Source organism: Pseudoliparis swirei, chromosome 5, assembly GCF_029220125.1.
Source record: "Pseudoliparis swirei isolate HS2019 ecotype Mariana Trench chromosome 5, NWPU_hadal_v1, whole genome shotgun sequence".
In the NCBI taxonomy this organism is placed as follows: Eukaryota; Metazoa; Chordata; class Actinopteri; order Perciformes; family Liparidae; genus Pseudoliparis; species Pseudoliparis swirei.
The window spans coordinates 24,106,117-24,126,718 of NC_079392.1; the positions used below are offsets into that span (position 1 = coordinate 24,106,117).

General features: G+C 43.7%; 1 protein-coding gene across 1 annotated transcript; it reads left to right on the plus strand.

Moving 5' to 3' along the window:
- Window positions 1-12,155: 12,155 nt before the first annotated feature.
- si:ch211-212d10.2 (uncharacterized protein LOC557710 homolog) lies at window positions 12,156-20,526 on the plus strand. The gene is made up of 3 exons (XM_056415245.1): window positions 12,156-12,519; window positions 17,604-17,719; window positions 18,093-20,526. The coding sequence occupies exons 1-3, from the start codon at window positions 12,294-12,296 to the stop codon at window positions 18,201-18,203; spliced, it is 453 nt and encodes a 150-aa protein (XP_056271220.1). The 5' UTR covers window positions 12,156-12,293; the 3' UTR covers window positions 18,204-20,526.
- The last annotated feature ends 76 nt before the right edge of the window (window positions 20,527-20,602 follow it).

Below are 20,602 nucleotides of genomic sequence, written 5' to 3' on the forward strand. Positions count from 1 at the left end.
AATATAGTCGAAGGAAACTCATTTTCTTTCCCAAATCAAAGGTCTGTTGAGAGAACAACGTGGCGGGGTCCCGTTAGCAAGGTCCCGTTAGCAAGGTCCCATTAGGCAACGTCCCGTTAAGCAACGTCCCGTTAGCAACGTCCCGTTAGCAACGTCCCATGAAGCAACGTCCCGTTAGCAACGTCCCGTTAGCAACGTCCCGTGAAGCAACGTCCCGTTAGCAACGTCCCGTTAAGCAACGTCCCGTTAGAAACGTCCCGTTAGGCAACGTCCCGTTAGGCAATGTCCCGTTCGGCAACGTCCTGTTAGCAACGCCCCATGAACAACGTATTTGGAGCAAAAAAAAGATGGCTTCATTTCACCTCTTTAAAACAAAAACAAAAAGCATAACTGCAATTTCAAACAAGTAGGCTATGTGTCATAATTATGGATTTAGCAAACCAATGCAATATTTTTTTTTTTTAAAGGACATTTTTACATTAGTTGAAGTCATTTCAGTATCGTGCTCATTTGCTCTTCTTTTCCCATCTTTAGTTGAACTGGAAAAGAAGGAGTGTGCACGAGGCCGTGGAACGAAGTGTCTGAGCAGCTGCTCCAGAAATTAGTTTACAGAAATCTGATACGCCGACCGCCGTTTCAAAAATGGCTCTCGAATCTACTTTTGTAGTTTTGCAAGAAGCTTACAGATCAAAATCATAAAAAACCACTTCCTCTGCACGAGTCCTTGAAGCAACAGAATATCACGGCATCGTTCTCTCATAGGGTGCTGCAGGAATGAGTCCTACAAAATTAAATAAAAGCTTATTTTTGTGCAATAATCCAACTGTTTGTCCAGGGAACCATGTGCGATACCCAACTACGCCGTCTGGGTGCTCCCGTTGTGTCGTTTCGTTGGCATGGCTACGGATCAACGTTGACCCAAAAATGACAGCTTTAACAATTCAGCCAGATACATCGGTCTCTCCTGATTGGTTAGAGTGGAAGCAATTTCAAGACTGACGATGGAAACGAGAGCGTAATGAGTCGACAATTTCTTTCTATCGGGCAAAAATGTCATTCTTTCAATTAAGCTCAACGGCCAGAATATCTCTGGATCCCTTTCCCTTCGGTTTCTTATGGAGGCGTTCGAATTGGACGATTGGTGAACCCTCCAGGTCTTTGACTGGAAAGACACTCAACACCTCATTAAGTGTTCCCCCGTGACTCCAAAGCTCCGTGCCACGCTCTGGGCAGTGCACAGGTTATTCCGACCAGTCAGCTACTGCCCTGATCGAGTTTTTTTTTTAACAAGTGCAACTTGTATTTGCCAGATCTGAAATGAAATGAAAGAGCATGTGGAAGACGAGAGGTGTCTGAGGTCGGCCACGGATTTTGCACCCAGGTGTTACTTCAGATTTTCACCGGTTCAAACAGATTGTCAGTGCAATGGAAAAGGGACGTTAGAAAAAGTCACATTCTAGACAATCATTTGTATTTATTGTTTATGGAGACCTTGATGCACTGGAGCTTTACTGTGAGATATGGTTTTGGATCTGGCCGAACATACGGCTGCCTGGTTGGTGGAATTATAGACTGCATGTAAGAACTGGACGTAGTCACCGTGCCCGTCAATCATTGGTTTGTGAACTACAGTTTTAGGTTTTGAGCTTTTAATATTCACCATTTTGGTTTTTCTCAACGTAGCAATCTTGGTTTTTGGCTTGACACAAGAGGTACAGTAAATATGATCAAATGCTGTATTAAATATTTGCTCAAGACACATGCTAAAATGAACTTTTATGATTAAATTAGGTTATTATACCCATTTCAGCATTAGCTTTCACTTTAAAATGATATATGCAATTTGGCCAGTGTGCAGCATTAGAATTGTAGTGATAAACTATCGTTAACTGTTCTAAAATTGGCAGATAACGCTCAAAATCGGCCTTTTTTTCCGGCCTTAAACATGTCGGGCCCCCGAAACCCGCAGACCCCGGTGGAAACTCAATCCGAGCCATCATAAAAGAAAAATTAGCGGTTAGAATCGCTTTTTTTTTTCAACGCAAAAGATGTTGTTTTCAAAACGCATCCCCGTTTGTGCAAAGAGTTTCGCGAGTCTCCCAGAAGATGGTACGCAGACGGCGAACATGCCGAGACCTTAAGTTTCTTGAATGTTCACTTTACCAGATGGACTGGTCCCCCCCCCCCCCCCCTTACAAATCGATCCCTCCACCACGAGACCCGCATGCTCTCATCCTCTGGCTGCAGAACCCGTTTGGATGCGGTTAGAAGCTGTTGGCCAACGACGCAGATCACATCTTTCCTTTCATGGTCCGTCAAATGGCCTTTTTTATAGGAGCTTCACTTTCTTTGTTCTTAAATCCTTACATTCAGTGTGTGACCCAGCTTAAAACATTTGAGTTGACGGACTTGTCTGGGCTGGTGTTATTCCAGCGATCTTTTACATCTCCTCAGGCCATTACGGCATCCCCTTGGATGGAATATGGGAAACGTGTTAGATCGATTGATGCGCGAATGTAATATAGGCTGCGTTTTATTCCGATGGCTTCCGTTGATCTCTATGGAGAGGTATGTCTCACAAAATGGACTGTTATATAAAATGTCTCCAGTAAAACAAAAGGACACATAGGTTAAAGTGTTGTTATCCTATCCTCTGATCTTTCTCGTAATATTCTTTCATAAAATGCGTTTGAAGGGGGAGCACAGCGGGTCCATTTAAGAGCGGTGGTTATGGGACATGTGCAGATCAGTGAGGCTTGAAGTCTCCATTAAAAGAAGAAAGAGTAGTTTTTAGCCGGGATGGAATCTGCATAGCAACAAGTCGGTTATCAGACAGCAACGGGCTTCAGACGTCTCCGTGGGCCACTTTGCAATAGCAATGTTCCAACAACTCTTTTTTCCTTTCTCTTGTCATATTGGGCCCTAGCTACCGATATTCGTAAACACACCTGAATCCATGCACCGTGTGTACAAATCTTTATGATCTGCCATTTCAGGAAAGATTGTAGTTGACTTGTGTTGGCCGTCGGATACATTTGTGGGTTCCTTTTTCTTCTTTTATATTGGAAATCTGCCTCTTAAAAGTAGTACATTGGGGGTTGTTGGCCTAGTGGAGTCATTGTGAATGTTTAAGTCTCTGTGTGCCTCAGGGATGAATATGAAGAAGGATGTTGATGATGTATTGGTCTGTGTGTTGACGTCTGCAGACTGGGCGAGGGTCGGCTGGTTATCGGCTTGTGAAGAGGAGAAACTGCTCATCGCGATGTGCACATTTGTTTTATTTTTAAATTAGAACTAATATATTCGGGATTGTGAGCTTGTTTCTCCTTGTACGTCTACATTTATTATTAAATGAGTTTTCATTAAAGAGGAGAAAGACTAGTTTGAGCCAACAAGAAGTCAATGTGTCATGTAACCTTCTAACAAAAAGCGAAACTTCACATATTTTGTCCATTTCCCCATTAAAAAAAAAGTCCTGCATCACATGTAAATTCCCGCTCCATACATGCATATGTTGTTTCAATTCACACTTTTATCTGTGCGTTATATTTTTCGGCAGTTAGCTCTCGTTTTAAAACAGGGAATGAACAAAAGTCTTCCGACTGAATGATATATCGTAGAAGACGTGAAACTAGCCATTTAGATTATAAACTCATGTTTACTGAGGTAATAAATCAAGTGACGAGTAGAGTTATTTTCTTATGGAATTATTTTTGCTACCAGAGGAGTCGCCCCCTGGTGGCCATGATACATAATGAAGGTTTAAAGCGCATCGGCTTTGGCTTCTCTTCTCAGACCCCGAGGTCGCCACTCGACCTTTAGGTGTGTGTGTGTGTTTGTGTGTGTGTGTGCGTGTGTGTGCGTGTGCCTCGACAACACAAAGACACCGTTTGTTCTCAACACCAACGGCGGCTCGTGAAGCGTAGATGTTCAGATCAGTTCTACCAGAACTGGGAGACACTGAAGGCTCGTCTTCATGGAAAAAGGTGTTTTTGATCTTCTCCAGTATAGTTTGATTGACAGATGATTCAACCAATCTCCTGCCAAGTATTCTTTCCAAACACTTTATTGAATGCGTCAGATGGTTGTGTAACAAACCATCTGGAGCATCAGGTTAATGTCTGACAGGGCAAGCTACATGAAGAGAGTTCAGTCAATAGACACGAAGAATAAAATGGGGAAATAAAAGAGTGAAAAATAAGTCTCATTGAGACCAACTAGGTCATTTCTCCATGATCCAGACTTAAATATCCATTAAGTTGTACTAAAGCTGAATCCTCATGACTTTACCCATCCCCTGAACATTTTTGTTCGAGTGAAATATCTTTATTATTTGCTGGATTTTCCTCCACAGATATCCATGGTGCACAGAGAACGAATGCCAACAACTGTGATGACTGATGTCCTCCATGACCAACTAGTCGACCATTTCTTTAAGACCAAAATACCTCAAAGACTACTGTCAGCCTGAGGTGTTTTTCCTCACAACAGCTCATTAGGAAATGAAAGCAACTCATTTTATGAAGTAAGGAAGGCAAAAAGTAAAATTCTCATCCATGCTCAGATGTTGCCCAAACACTGTACATGTGTTTGCCTCTTACGTTGTACAGTTTCAGCCTTGAGTTCAACAACATATGACATTTTAAAAACTGTTCACTCTATATGACGTTCATAAGTAAGATCAGGAAGAATCAGATGCCAATAAAATCTGATTAAAATAGTGCAGGTTCTACAGCTTTTCGAAAAAAGGACTCTGGAGCTAGGAAGCACTACCACCTCTGTCCACAGGGGCCGCCAAAAACACAAAGTTCCTCATAGCTTTAACAATCACGAGGTTTCAGTTGGTTGAGCATCATTTAACCACGAATAAACTTAAAATCAGGGTTTCTGGAAAATTACACATTGTATTGATGATCCCATTACCTCAAATATATCATTAAAAGCAACATCGCAACAACTACACACGTCTGCATTTTCAGATGGTGAACCGTGGCCTCCTCGCACCGCTCAGACGCAACCTCCCGTCTGCGAAGCAGGGAACAAGACGTATTGTGTCTGGATATGATCAGGACTGAGGACATGAAGGAAGGAATGCGGCGTATAGTCTGATCTCTCCTGCAGACTTCAATGCAGTGAAGGGGGGGGGGGGGGGGTAGACGTTACAGAGTGACTCAGCGGCTAGGTGCTACGCCCTTGCAGTTTCACGGGTGCCATTAAATGCATTTCCTCGACAAAAAAAAACAGTCCGAGGTTTAAGATGCTCGCAGGTCAAATGAGGTGCAATTTACCGAGCGATTCCAATTGGAAAAATGTGTCTCTTTTCAGAACGTCTGTCGACCGTAAAGGAGATTTAGTCGTAGAAACCTGTCGGATTACGTTTCCAGGAAAAACAGCAAAAACGCCAACGCTAACCTTTACAGACGAAGAGTAGCGTCGGTACACATTAAGGATGTCAGAGTGAGTTTGTGTCGAGAGGACGCACGTTGACGCGTTCGCCAAAGTAGACGGTGAAAAGGAGTAGGAAGCGTCTGTGTTACATTACAGCGCCATCGATCACGCAAAAGGCTAATCCCGAGAGGAGCAAACTAAGAGATTCATCATTTCGCAGTCGATGTTCCTCATTTGCAATTTCAGTTTTTGATCCACACAAATAATCTTTAATGATAAAAAGGGAGGTAGGAGGGGAAAAACTAAGAAAGAACGACCTTGGAGATGCAGAGTTACAGATGTCGCTGATTAAGTTGATTGCCAGTGAGCAGCGAGAGGTCTGCTCGTCCGGTTTACTGCAAGTTGCTTTAATTGAGACCAAAACTTGAGATGAGTCATCTCGTCGTTCACCTCGTTTTTCTTCGCTGAGGCGGCGATACGTTAGGAAAAAGCCAAAAGGATGCCTACAGTCTGCGTCCACCGCTGCCAAGCTGCTAATGCTGCGGTTCTGTAATGGTGCGAGCAGCCATCCTGTGTCATTAGAACCGATTATTGCTCTGCATAGTTATGTAACAGCCAGGGAATGAGGAGGTGGAGGTGGTGCAAACACTGTTCCTCTAAAGATCCTGATGAGCCCATAAACACTGCTAAACAAAGCAAAGCGTGGTCTCATGAACACTTCTTAAGAACTCCACGGTAACCACATTAACACACACACACACCTTCATGAGATCGGGTACATGCGAGTGTGTTGCATTTGTTTCCTTCCTCGTGGAATTGGAGGATTTCCTTCGTGACCAAGGAGACGATATCCTCCGCAATTACTTCAGGATTTGTGTAGCTTCCCTCAAAAGAGAAATTAGTCTGTTTCCTCATGATTCGGTGTTTGTTGTATCGTCCACACCCCTGGACTTAAAACTCGGTGGAGATACAATCAACCCTCTCTGAGGATTCGCTGTTTGTTCCCTACGAACGTAATGCTAAGATGATAAGATCCTCATGTGGAAAGTGTTTGTAAATGTTTCTTTATCGCACGCACATTTAAAGTCATTTCTGCTCTGTTGTTGTTATCTAACACCATGTGTCATCCAATTTGTCCATTTTTTTTCTTTTCGTTTCCTTTTAAATAAGAAGGGAAAAAAAGAGCTTACACGAACATCGCTCCACCACGGTGCAAGAAGCAAGTTTTATTATCTTTATATCACTTATCAGTGATGATATGAATCCATGTCACAGTGATTAAATACACAGCAATCACTCTGAATGTGAGGTCCACCATTTATGTTAAAGCTGAAAAATAAATGATAAATAAAATATTGAAATTTTAAAAGAATGACAAGTTTGGGATATTTATTTTAGTTCAAATTAATTGTTGAATGCATTATCAATTTTGAATTTCTTTAATATAATTGAAAGAATAATCAATAAAAGAAGGAATCAGGTGATTTATATATATATATATTTATATTTATAAAGATATATATATATATTTGTATATAAATATATTTATATATGTATATTTGTATTTAAATATATATATATATATATCTCCAGAGTTCATACAGGAAGCAGACCGCCACGCAGCAGCGATGACAAATTGACAAAGACCAGAGGAACCAGGAAGGTATCAGAAGTGACTCAATGGGGAAGTGGGAACAGGTGGCAGGAGGACACTAACGAGGACCAGGTGACAGTAATTTGACAGTAATTAGGGCGAGGCGGACAACCAAAATGGGCGGGAAAAACACTTGAAGGCAGGAAGCGGCGTGAAACAAGGGAAGAAGTGAGCAACACAAAAAATAAAAAAAGGAAACAAAGAATGATATGAATGGAACAAGGCACACTGAGGAGCAGCGCCGATTATCACAGTGGTGCTTCACATAAATAATAAATAACGTTGACTTTTGACATTGACGATAGAAGAACAGAAAAGCACTAAAACGCGTGCGTATTTATTGCACTTTCCTTTTTTCTGTACTGAGATTTAGCGTCAGAGTTCAGCGGCTTGACGGAGGCTGGAACAAAACGATTGCTTCAAGCTGTTTGATTGGCACGCGGCATCTTCTCCTGATGGAAGAGGTTTGTATTCACAGACGAGGGGGTGTTGAGAGTCTGCAGCCATTTTCTGCTGCTTGTTTCATGGCCGCCCACTCAGGTGGCACAGGGTCTGCACGGCCTCACAGCCTGTTGCCTGTTACCACTGTTGCGGGAAGCCTGCTTTCAGTTTCACCTTCAGGCTGCACCCGAGACTGCGTGTCATATATATATATATATATATATATATATATAAATATATGTATTTGTGTATGTATATATATATATATAGTTATATATATATAAATATATATACACACACCTATATATGTATATATTTAAATATATACATATATATATATATATATTTATATAGATATATTTTTTTATTTTATTTATATATCTTAATAAATAATATAGATATATAATATAATTAATTGTTTAATATATCTTTCTATATATATTACTTATTTATAACATATTTTATTTTTATTTATTATATATATATTTATATAATATATATATGTATATCTTCTTTTCATCTATATTTGTATTTATATATATTTTATATATATATATATTTGTATTATATATAATTATTTATTTTATAACATTTTTCTTTATTTTTCATTTATATATTTATATTTTCTTTTCATCTATATTTGTATTTATATATATTTTATATATATATATATATATATATATATATATATTCCACTTCCCTGCAAGAAAGCGAGCAAGTGCCAAAAGTCGTACCATTGCGTTCCCATCGCCTGTGTGATCGGCGTGAGGGTTTCACGGCTCCAGGGCCTTGAGTACTCTACCAGGTGTCTTCATCTGTCTGCGGACAGATCCTCTCACTGAGATGGCGTCGCAACCGCACGTGATGATGCAGCCATGAAGCTTTCCAAGAGTGCAGTTCAGATAAAAAATAAAAGCCATATGTGAAGATGAGGTGAGGTCGGAGCATGAGGAGGGGGGGACGCGGGGTCTAGTTTTTCATTTTCCGGATCAAATGAGTCTGTATGTTATTGTGTTTGATCATAGAAGATTACTACAAAACAACCGGATAAAGACTTTATAAACATGTGCTTGCTGTTGTAAACTTGCTCTTGGTGATTTTAGACCTGCCTATTTTAGATACTACGTTATATAAACGGCCTTAAGCAAAGTCAGCAGCATTGCAGACTTGTTTAGTGCGCATTAAAAAACTCTAAAGTTGTATTAAAAGGGCCCTTGACCACTTATCGTTTTCACAGCGCAGAGACTTGGAGCCCATCGGGAATGCTGGTGACATCGGGACTAGGTCCAGCTGTCAGATGTGGCTTCAGTTTCCTGTCCACTGAACATCAAAATCGAGTCTGGATTTGCATTTTGAAGTGACATTTAAAAAAAAAAGGAATTCCGGTTTCCTGAGCCAACGGCAGAGTTTCTCCTCAAACCAGCTTTAACTCCCACGTGAATCGAGAAGCACTCGAATGACAAGATCTATTGGCACGAGGAGCGAGCAGGTACGGCGGCTTTTTTAGCTCGGCTGTAATATTTTCGAAGATATTCGAAGAAAAGAAAAAACCACGTCGATCCGGAGGAGTTCGTCTCCCGAGCGTCCACGGCGGATGAGTTAGGAGACATGTGAAGGTGGTTCTCTGGGTTGTGGACAAGACAAGGCTAGTGACGGATGGGTCTGGGCTCCGCTCGCAGCCCCAATATCTCATCCGAGCCACAAGGGCCCGACACAAATCGCTGCACCGTGCAGTCGTCGAATCCCTGCAACGCGAAGTCGAAGAAAAATTTATGGACAACCGCTCTCCTCATTTTGGCCCTCCTCTCTCGCTGTCTGCACCTTTTGTTTACTCGTCCCGTCCAGCCCACCGATTCACATTTTCCACTGTACATCATTTTGAATGTCTGTAATTACTTTTTTTTTCTTCCTTCCCCTCTACCCTAAAATAAACGGATCATTTGGAGCTCATTTAATTTAATACATAGCGTGTGCCTTGTCGTTTTCTCACCTCTCAAGCACGCCAAAGCAGAGCTGTTGGTGATGACTCAGTTTCGTCAGCGGGCACCTCGCTTATTTGGGTTTTATTCCGGGTATTTACATAGAGACACGATCATGACGTGCTGTGGGAACTTAATTATTGAGGCAAAGACATTCGAGACGATTTCACACATGAGTCTCAAATAAGTCTCAAATGAGTCGTGTGTGGACAAAAACGTAATAACCAAGTATTTTTTTTTCAATAGTTTAGTTTCAGTTGTGTTGTAATTTGAAGCAAAAATTATGTTTTTACTCAGAAAAAGTAACGTTGATACCTAAACTTAAAACGTTTTTTTTTTAAATTAAACCTAAAGGAAACATGTGTTCCCTAAACAATCGAGTGCTTCTGATGTATTTTGCGTTTACTTTTCTTACAATTTCGTCGTAATTTTCATCCGAACCATAAACCTAACAAATTAAATATGTTGCCTAAACATAACAACGTACTTTTGTAGCGTTTTCCCCACTTTCCTTCAATTTCACAACGTAAACCACGTACTTAAAATGTCTCAAAACTGCCACCGCGTATGGGAACTTAAATTTGCCTGAAAAATAACCAACGTTGTATTGATGCTGATCAATGGCCGAGGCGAAACCGGAGAGTCAAAAGCATCATGATCATCATGATCATCATTATCATCCCGTTACATGACATGCTAGTCCATAATATTTCGATGCTAATGTCCCACCAAGTGGAAGTCAGTGTGCAGAGTTTAAAGGTCACCGATGGAGACGTGTGCAGAGCGAAGACGACCCGTCGTTCCTCCGCTCCGGTTTCTTTACCCTCCTTTAACTCTCGCTGAGATCCGACTCGTGAGACGTGACGCAGTGCACGTTCTCTCTTCCTGCCTTTCACACGTTTCCTCGCCCCGCGAGTCGATTTCTAATAAGCCAGGGCTCGTAACAAGCGGCCTCTGTTTCGCATCACTCGGCTCCAGACCGTAACTCGCGTCGCCTTCTCGGCTCAAACCGGCCAGCGGCATTATTACTGGCACAACCAGAGCGATGGAGACAAAGCGAATAAAAGTAGAAGAAATACAGATCATTTGTGTGGTTTTTTTCATGGGTTTTTGCCAATTGGATACATTTGTATGTGGCAAGAAAACTTCAAAACGAGAAAGGTCAGGTTCATACACCGATGTTAATTAAGAGCCATGAATCTACTTTGTCGTAGACACACGTGGGACCAATATAAAACGTTGAGCTTTAACTGATTGACAGAAGTTGGAGAGCATGTTATTTTTCCTCCGAGTTTACGTTTTTATCGGTTTCATCGACTTTTATCCGATGGAGGCTTTTTGTTTTTATGCAAGCGAGTGAAAACGTGTCAATACTTGCGAGCTCAACGATCTAAACACTGGCTCACGAACACCTTGTTATAATATTAAGAACCTGCACTGTGGAAACCTGAAGGAAATCAGCCAAATACATGTCTGGAGCGCCCGAGGGAGAACAATAGCTGGCTTTATGACTGATAATTAAAAGAAATGGTTTTGAACTACTTGCACAGTAGTAAAAAAAAGTAATGATCCTCATTCACTGTACTCTTTGGCAAGAAGTGCAACGCTGTGTGTATTAAGGCGCTCCCAATAAACTCAAACGGGGCCACCAAGAAAGCCTGGGAGGAGAGCTGTGTTTGCAGAGCTGTGATGTCTGAACATAAAACAAAGTCACAAATGGATTTTAATATAAGAACATGCCATGTTTTGTCTGGGTGTGTTCCTAATGAAACATGGACAGCTGTCCCCACACTAATGGGGAATAAACAGGTAAACAGGGTCCCTAATAACGAATATCACAAATAAACTTCCCCACTTATTGCATCACAAATGATCTATGCAAATGATTAGTTTTTTCATATATATGTGCTCATTTAAAATTAATTTTCAGATTGGAAATCTGACATTCACACATTCATTTTGAATTAAAGTTTTACAGAGGGGGATTGTTGGATACCTCTTTGTATCACTCCATAGAAACAGAACATACTGTCAACATCCATTTCAAAAATACATTTTTCGCCCACAATATTTCTGGAATACGATGTTGTGTAAATCAGGCTCTGGGCAATGTTCAGAATATATGGAGGAAAGAAACTGGAAAGTATGCTGTGTTTAAATCATACTGAAGTGCAGACTTCTGGCTCAGATTTAGAGAACACGCCTTCAAATATATGTTTTGTAAAATGATGACATGCATTCTGAAGACATACAGGGAATAGGTATAAAACAACATGTACCAAAATGTATATCAGCATGAAACTTCCCCAGTTGATTGCTTACAATAAGGGAATAACTTTTTATATTTAAAATGTTCTGAAAAGTATTAATGTTTAAATATATTAAAGGTTACTTTTACATATAGGCCTACTAATACTAATATTAGTAGGATAATGGTAACTTTTGGTGAATTTAGGGGTCAGTGTATTTAAAAATAGTGTTTTTTAACCTAAGATGTCTCTAAATCTCCCTGATTCGACATGAAAGGTCCGTTTTTGTGGTTATTTTAAGATCTGATGAATCGAAGAGAACCTAATCGATCTCGTGGGCTCGTGAGGGATTATTATGTGCGCCGCTCGTGCGCTCTCGCGTGCAGCCGCGCTCGCGCCTCGGTGCGACGGCGTCACGTGCCGAGGCTGCAGCCCGGATGGAGGCAGCTCAGTCCTGCACCGCCGCCTGTCGCACCGCTCGGACCCGGTGGATAAAAATATGAATATTTACCACCGATATAAACCCGCAAAACAACCCGAACACACACACACACATAGCATTTTCGTAGCTTGATAAACGGCATGGCTTCCGGCTTGGGAGACGGAGAGGGGACTGCGGAGGGCACCGCGGAGGGGACTGCGGAGGGCACCACGGAGGGCGGCTCGTGGAGACTCATAGGCCCGGCCGCGGGGCTCTCGTCGCGGCGCTGCCGGCTCATGTACTCCCCGCTCGGCTCCGCCTCGGACGTCTGCCTCTTCCACGTGAAGGGGGAGTTCTTCGCCATGGACGCTCGCTGTTCACATAACGGTAAAAACAAACAAAAAAGCATCTGAGATTAACCCCGTTAGCTAGCTGTTAGGACCGGAGAAAATGCACCGCCGTTAAATCACGTTTATTAAAAAAACATGTCAAATAACGGCTTCCCGTGAATGCGCCGTATCACGGAAATGAACCGACAACCGAATATGACGTTGGGCTTTATTTATCTGGATGACAGCATCCTCTCAATTCCACTTGTGCAGACTCTGTAGCTACAGTCTATGGTTCCACATGTACAGTCTATGGTTCCACATGTACAGTCTAGTTCCACATGTACACTCTATGGTTCCACATGTACAGTCTATGGTTCCACATGTACAGTCTAGTTCCACATGTGCGTCTATGGATCCCCACCTGTAGCTACAGTCTATGGTTCCACATGTACAGTCTATGGTTCCACATGTACAGTATATGGTTCCACATGTACAGTCTATGGTTCCACATGTACAGTATATGGTTCCACATGTACAGTCTATGGTTCCACATGTACAGTCTAGTTCCACATGTGCGTCTATGGATCCCCACCTGTAGCTACAGTCTATGGTTCCACATGTACAGTATATGGTTCCACATGTACAGTCTATGGTTCCACATGTACAGTATATGGTTCCACATGTACAGTCTATGGTTCCACATGTACAGTCTAGTTCCACATGTCGTCTCTATGATCCCCCACCTGTAGCTACAGTCTATGGTTCCACATGTACAGTATATGGTTCCACATGTACAGTCTATGGTTCCACATGTACAGTATATGGTTCCACATGTACAGTCTATGGTTCCACATGTACAGTCTATGGTTCCACATGTACAGTCTAGTTCCACATGTACATTATATGGTTCCACATGTACATTCAATGGTTCCACATGAACAGTCTATGGTTCCACATGTACAGTCTAGTTCCACATGTACAGTCTATGGTTCCACATGTACAGTCTATGGTTCCACATGTACAGTCTAGTTCCACATGTACAGTCTATGGTTCCACATGTACAGTCTAGTTCCACATGTACAGTCTAGTTCCACATGTACATTATATGGTTCCACATGTACATTCAATGGTTCCACATGAACAGTCTATGGTTCCACATGTACAGTCTAGTTCCACATGTACACTCTATGGTTCCACATGTACAGTCTATGGTTCCACATGTACAGTCTAGTTCCACATGTACACTCTATGGTTCCACATGTACAGTCTATGGTTCCACATGTACAGTCTAGTTCCACATGTACACTCTATGGTTCCACATGTACAGTCTATGGTTCCACATGTACAGTATATGGTTCCACATGTACAGTATATGGTTCCACATATACAGTATGGTTCCACATGTACAGTCTAGTTCCACATGTGCGTCTATGGATCCCCACCTGTAGCTACAGTCTATGGTTCCACATGTACAGTCTATGGTTCCACATCAGAATCAGAATCAGAATCAGAAACAGGTTTATTGCCAAAGAATGAATGTTTTCACAAACAAACGAGGAATTTTTTTTGGTGGAAGGTGCAACATTTGGACATGACAAACAACAATCAACGCAAGGAGGGAGGAGGAGTGGGAGGAAGAGGGAGGAGGAGGAAGAGGAAGGAGCGGGAAGAAGGAGGAGAGAGGAAGGTGGAAGAAGAGGTGGTAGTCCTGGGGGTGACAGTCAGTCAGTCCCGGGGTCCATTGATGAGCCCGACCGCCGGGAAAAAGCTATTGGTGTGGCGGGAGGTCGTGGTCATGATGGACGCAGCCTCCTCCCGAGGAGGGACTCGAACAGGAGTGTCCAGGGTGGGAGGGTCGGCGACAATCTTTCTGGCCCGCTTCAGTGACCTGGAAGTGAACAGGACCTGGAGGGAAGGCAGATTGCAGCCGATAACCCTCTCGGCCGAGCGGATGATGCTCTGCAGCCTGCGCTTGTCTTTGGCTGTGGCTGCAGGGTGCCAGACGGTGATGGAGGAGCAGATGATGGACTCAACGATGGCCGTGTAGAACTGTACCATCATCTTCCCTGGCAGGTTGAATTTCCTCAGCTGCCTCAGGAAGAACATCCTCTGCTGGGCCTTCTTGGAGATGGAGCCGATGTTCAGCTCCCACTTGAGGTCCTGGGAGATGATGGAGCCCAGGAAGCGGTAGGACTCCACAGCGCCGACGGGGGAGTCACACAGGATGAGAGGTCCACGTGGGGCTGCATTCCTCCTGAAATCCACAACCATCTCCACTGTCTTCAGAGCGTTGAGCTCCAGGTTGTTCTGGCTGCACCAGGTCACCAGGTGGTCAGTCTCCCACCTGTAGGCGGTCTCGTCCCGCCAGAGATGAGTCCAATGAGGGTGGTGTCATCCGCGAACTTTAGGAGCTTGACGGACTGGTGACTGGAGGTGCAGCTGTTGGTGTACAGGGAGAACAGCAGAGGGGAGAGAACACAGCCTTGGGGGGAACCCGTGCTGGTGGACCGGGAGCCTGAGACGTGTTTCCCCAGCCTCACGTGCTGCTTCCTGTCGGTCAGGAAGTCTGTGATCCACCTGCAGGTGGAGTCGGGCACGTGCAGCTGGGAGAGCTTGTCCTGCAACAGGGACGGGATGATGGAATTGAAGGCAGAGCTGAAGTCCACAAACAGGATCCTGGCGTAGGTTCCTCGGGAGTCCAGATGCTGGAGGATGTAGTGAAGGGCCATGTTGACTGCATCGTCTGCAGACCTGTTGGCTCTGTAGGCGAACTGCAGGGGGTCCAGGAGTGGGTCGGTGATGGTCTTGAGGTGTGACAGGACCAAGCGTTCAAAGGACTTCATGACCACAGAGGTCAGGCGTCGTGCCTGTAGTCATTGAGTCCTGTGATCTTGGGTGTTTTGGGGACGGGGATGATGGTGGAGGCCTTGAAGCAGGCTGGAACGTGGCATGTCTCCAGGGAGGTGTTGAAGATGTCGGTGAACACCGGAGACAGCTGGTCCGCACAGTGCTTCAGGGTGGAGGGGGAGACGGAGTCCGGGCCCGCTGCTTTGCGGGGGTTCTGCTTTTAAACAGCCTGCTGACTGCTCTCTCCAGGATGACGAGGCGTCGCTGAGTTGATGGAGGGTGCTCCAGAGGTGTGAGCCCCTGATGGGCTGGGGAGGGTGGGCTGATGGTCTGTGGCTTGTTGGTGGGGCTGTGGGGATGGTCTCAGGACTGCTCCATTGTCTTTCAAAGCGGCAGTAGAACTCATTTAGCTCGTCTGCCAGAAGCACATTGTTCATGGAGTGGGGTGATTTGGGCTTGTAGTTGGTGATCTGCCTGAGCCCTCTCCAGACAGAAGCAGAGTCGTTTGCTGAGAGCTGCTGTTGCAGTTTCTCAGAGTACAGTCGTTTAGCATCTCTCACCGCCTTGCTAAACCTGTATTTGGACTCTGTGTACAGGTCCTTGTCCCCACTCCTGAATGCCTGGTCCTTCTGCAGTCTTAGCTTCCTGAGCTCCGCTGTGAACCAGGGTTTGTCGTTGTTATAACTCACCCTGGAGCTGGATGGAATACAGCTGTCCTCACAGAAGCTGATGTAGGAAGTTACAGCCTCTGTGTACTCATCCAGGCTGTTGGTAGCAGTCCTGAAGACATCCCAGTCAGTACAGTCAAAGCACGCCCGTAGATCCTCCAGAGCCTCACTGGTCCACTTCTTGAACTTCCTCACCACAGGTTTGCAGAGCTTTAGTCTCTGCCTGTATGAGGGAATCAGATGAACCATGACGTGGTCAGAGTTTCCCAGTGCAGCTCGAGGGACGGCGTGATAGGCCCTGCTGATTGTTGTGTAGCAGTGGTCCAGAATGCTCTTCTCTCTGGTAGGGCATTTAATTAACTGTCTATATTTAGGGAGTTCGTGGCTGAGGTTTCCTTTGTTAAAATCCCGAGTACAATAACTAAAGAGTCCGGAAGGTCCGCCCACACGCCGTATCTGTTCAGCGAGTGTCTGTTGTGCCTCGCTCACGCCCTTCGCGGCGGCATGTAAACTCCGCCAGGATGAATGAAGCGAACTCACGTGGGAGTAGAAGGGTTTGCAGTGAATGATAAAGATTCCAGGTCCGCGAACAGTGCTGTAGAATCACCGTTACGTCGTTGCACCAGCCGTTGTTGAGGTAAAAGCAGATTCCTCCACCCTTTTTACCGGAGAGCTCCGTGACCCGGTCCGCCGGAACAGCTGGAAGCCAGCGAGCTGGAGCGCAGAGTCTGGTATCGAGCCACTAAGCCATGATTCCGTGAAACACAGAACGGAGGATGAGGAGAAGTCTCTGTCTCTCCCCACCAGCAGCTGGAGTTCGTCCAGTTTGTTGCACAGTGAGCGGACGTTGAGAGAAATATGCCCGCAGCGCTGTACGAGATCCCGCTTCCGTAGCCGCATAAGCGCCCCGAACGTTTCCTCTCCGCCGCGTTTCACCACGGGCAAGGTGAGCACACCTTTTACAAATATGTCCAGTAACTCCACAGAAGTTAAAAACGTTGGAAGTAAATCCGCTGGAGTTGTTCCCCTGATGTTCAAGAGCTCTTCTCTGGTGAAAGAGCTCTGGGAATCCCAGCAGAAAACAGTATTTAAAACGAAAACAATAAAAAACATCGCGCACCAACACACCGAGGCGACCTTTCGCGGCGCCATCAGGAAAACATAACAACAACATGTACAGTATATGGTTCCACATGTACAGTCTATGGTTCCACATGTACAGTCTGGTTCCACATGTACATTCTATGGTTCCACGTGTACATTCTATGGTTCCACATGTACATTCAATGGTTCCACATGAACAGTCTATGGTTCCACATGTACAGTCTAGTTCCACATGTACAGTATATGGTTCCACATGTACAGTCTATGGTTCCACATGTACACTCTAGTTCCACATGTACACTCTATGGTTCCACATGTACAGTCTATGGTTCCACATGAACAGTCTATGGTTCCACATGTACAGTCTAGTTCCACATGTGCGTCTATGGATCCCCACCTGTAGCTACAGTCTATGGATCCACATGTTCAGTATATGTATGTTGATGTATTTATCTCGAGAGGGAAGTCATTTTATTTTGAAAAGGCGGCGTTTTAACAATTTCCTGTCTGCGTGTCCCAGGCGGTCCTCTGTGCGACGGGGACATCGAGGAGGCCGACGGGGTCCTGCAGGTCTTCTGTCCCTGGCACGACTACGACTTTGACCTCAGGACTGGGAAGTCCGGCACGTCCTTACAGGTATGTGACGATGGCCCCCCCCCAAAAAAAGAAACATGCCCCCCGTGACACTTGGATGTGTATGTCGAGAGATCCTCCTCTTCTGTGAGAAGTTAGGACGTTCCTCCGATTCACACAGCATGAAAACAAACTCATAAAAACAAGCTCATGAGTCACAGTTTAGATTATATGTTCTCCTTCTTGTTTCCATAAACATCTCGTGCTCCGGGTCCATTCATCATTTTCATAAACGGTTGTTTTCTCTTGTGCATAACAAGCAGCGGAAGTGACATTAAATACACTGCAGGCTCTTATTCTGACACGTTTTAAGGTGCGAGTCCCTCGTCTCTTTCCTTTTTGTTTTGATCCGATTTATTTATTTACTCATTCACAGCAACAAGTGTACGAAGTCAAGCTGGAGGACGGCGACGTGTACGTGAAGCACGCCAGCCGTCTCTCCCTGGAGCCTTTTCCCACGGAGGAGAAGAAGATGAAGAAGAGCTGAACAACCCGATGTTCATCGTCCGTGTTCCAAGACTCCAAATTCACAAGCGATCCGAAACATTCCCGAGCCTCATCCGTCATTTCTCACAGCGCTCCTTCTGCTTTGATTTTCTGAGAGCTCAGGATGTCTGAAGAGGACGTGATGTCATGGATTTAGAGTTGTTCTTCATCACCGACACTGAAGATGGAGACGCGACATGTCACTCTTATAATAACTAACTAATCAGCATACGGTATTTTTTTATTGCCACTTTTGATCACTAGATTTTTTTTTTTCTAAAAATAATGTTTACAAATTCTGATAAAAAACAGATACGAAAGTATTCAGACCTTTTTCAAATCTGCAGCCATTTGCTAAAATCTAAAAAGTTCATTTTATTTCGGAGTAATGTTCACTCAGCACCCCATCTTGACAGAAAAAAACAGAAATATAGAAATTTGTGCAAAAAAAAACCAAAAAAAAACTTTCATGAAAGTATTAATGAGAAATAAAATCAATCAGAATCTAAAAAATTTCATTTTATTTCTCCTTAGTGTACACTCAGCACCCCATCTGGACAGAAAGAAACAGAAATGTAGAAATGTTTGCTAATTTATTAAAAAAGAAAAACTGAAATATCCCATGGTCATAACTCAGACCCTTTGCTCAGTGTTGAGTAGAAGCCTTTTGAGCTAGTCCAGCCAGGAATCTTCTTGGGAATGATGCAACACGTTGTTCACACCTGGATTTGGGTATCCTCTGCCATTCTTCATGCAGATCCTCTCCAGTTCCATCAGAGTGAAAAATTTAAAGGGGTCTGAATACTTTCCGTACCCACTGTATAACCACTCTATTGCCACTCTAAACTAAAAAGTTCTCCGAAGAACTTTCATTTTGTGTTGATTTTTGGCGTTAGGAATATCAATAAATAAATAGCCCATCTTCTCATTCTCGAAGGTCATATAGAGACATCCGTACGACAATTCAATTCAGTTTATTTGTATAGCCCAATTTCACAAATTACAAATTTGTCTCCGAGTGCTTTACAATCTGTACACATAGACATCCCTGCCCCAAAACCTCACATCGGACCAGGAAAAACTCCCAAATAACCCTTCAGGGGGAAAAAAAGGAAAGAAACCTTCAGGAGAGCAACAGAGGAGGATCCCTCTCCAGGATGGACAGATGCAATAGATGTCATGTGTACAGAAGGACAGATTTAGAGTTAAAATACATCCAGTCTGTTTTCAAAACCCGTTAAAAGTTTCTCTGTCACTGAAAACAAAAATTATGACGGGATCAAACCGTTATTGCAAACGAAGGGTTGATTGCAAACCATATTTTTGACTTCCTAAACAAGTACATTTTGATTATATCAAAATGATGCGTGTAATTTTGAGCTCTTAACCGAGTGCCAGTGCATTTCAATAAGTAATACACTCAACGAGTGTAAAGCTTCCAGTCGTTTCCGTGGAAGAATTAGTGCAATCATGAAACAGCGGGAACTAAACAGGTTCGTTAGCACCGATAACCCTCTTCCATTCAACAAGCGCCGCCTCGAGGCCCAGTCATGGCTTTTTTTTAATGTTCATTTTTTGCCTTTTTTTGAAAAATAGAGTCCCAGCCAGTAGAACACACATGAAGGGGCCCCGCAGTTACGATCGGTGGCAGGTTCCCGGGGTCGAGACGTCTCCATCGGCGTTTCCCTGGCACCGACCGGTTAGTCTGTTGCTGACGCACTTGGGCTCTCACAGAAACGGGTTGTGAGGCGCCTGAAATGCACCATTGCCTCAAGAAATATGTGTTTTTCCAACTTTGTGCGTGTGTGTGTGTGTGTGTGAGGGCACTCGCTCACAATATTTTCTGGCCGAGGCTCCGAGTCACGAAGGTGTCGGTGACTCTGCGGCTCAACGCTCTCCGTTTGTTTTTATTTCCTCCCCGTTGTGATTCCTGCTGCGTAACCATATAATAACAATAATTCCACTGGCTGGACGTGTCTGTTGTGTGCAGTGGAAGTTTTTCCTCTTTTCCGACGTGCATCATAACTCATCACCTGCCGGGTAACGGGTTATTATGGGTCGGTAGAAAGTGAACGTATTGGGGACGCACTCACGTTGTGAGCCCTCGACTTTAGTGAGTCGTGTTGGTCTGTCGCTATGTTTCCTTAAAAGTGTTAATTCATTAAAAAAAAATCTAATTATTTGGATTATGTATCTGGTCTTTTCTGATCACTTGTACTGTAAACTGCCATTTTGTTTGCTGTAAACTATATTTATTGTCACTTGTGCAAAGCTGTATATTTATCCGTATTGTTTAATTCACAAAATAAATGATATATTGAGAAGGCTGCTTTATATTTCAAAGATAATATACATTCTAATGTGGAAGTGTTTGATTCCTGTGTGGGCCCTTAATACATA

Excerpts from the sequence above, each read along its gene's own strand:
- si:ch211-212d10.2 (XM_056415245.1), top strand. The coding sequence starts at position 12,294 with ATGGCTTCCGGCTTGGGAGACGGAGAGGGGACTGCGGAGGGCACCGCG. Across the intron at positions 12,520-17,603 it reads CGCTCGCTGTTCACATAACG|GCGGTCCTCTGTGCGACGGG; the intron begins GTAAAAACAAAC and ends TGCGTGTCCCAG. Across the intron at positions 17,720-18,092 it reads AGTCCGGCACGTCCTTACAG|CAACAAGTGTACGAAGTCAA; the intron begins GTATGTGACGAT and ends ACTCATTCACAG.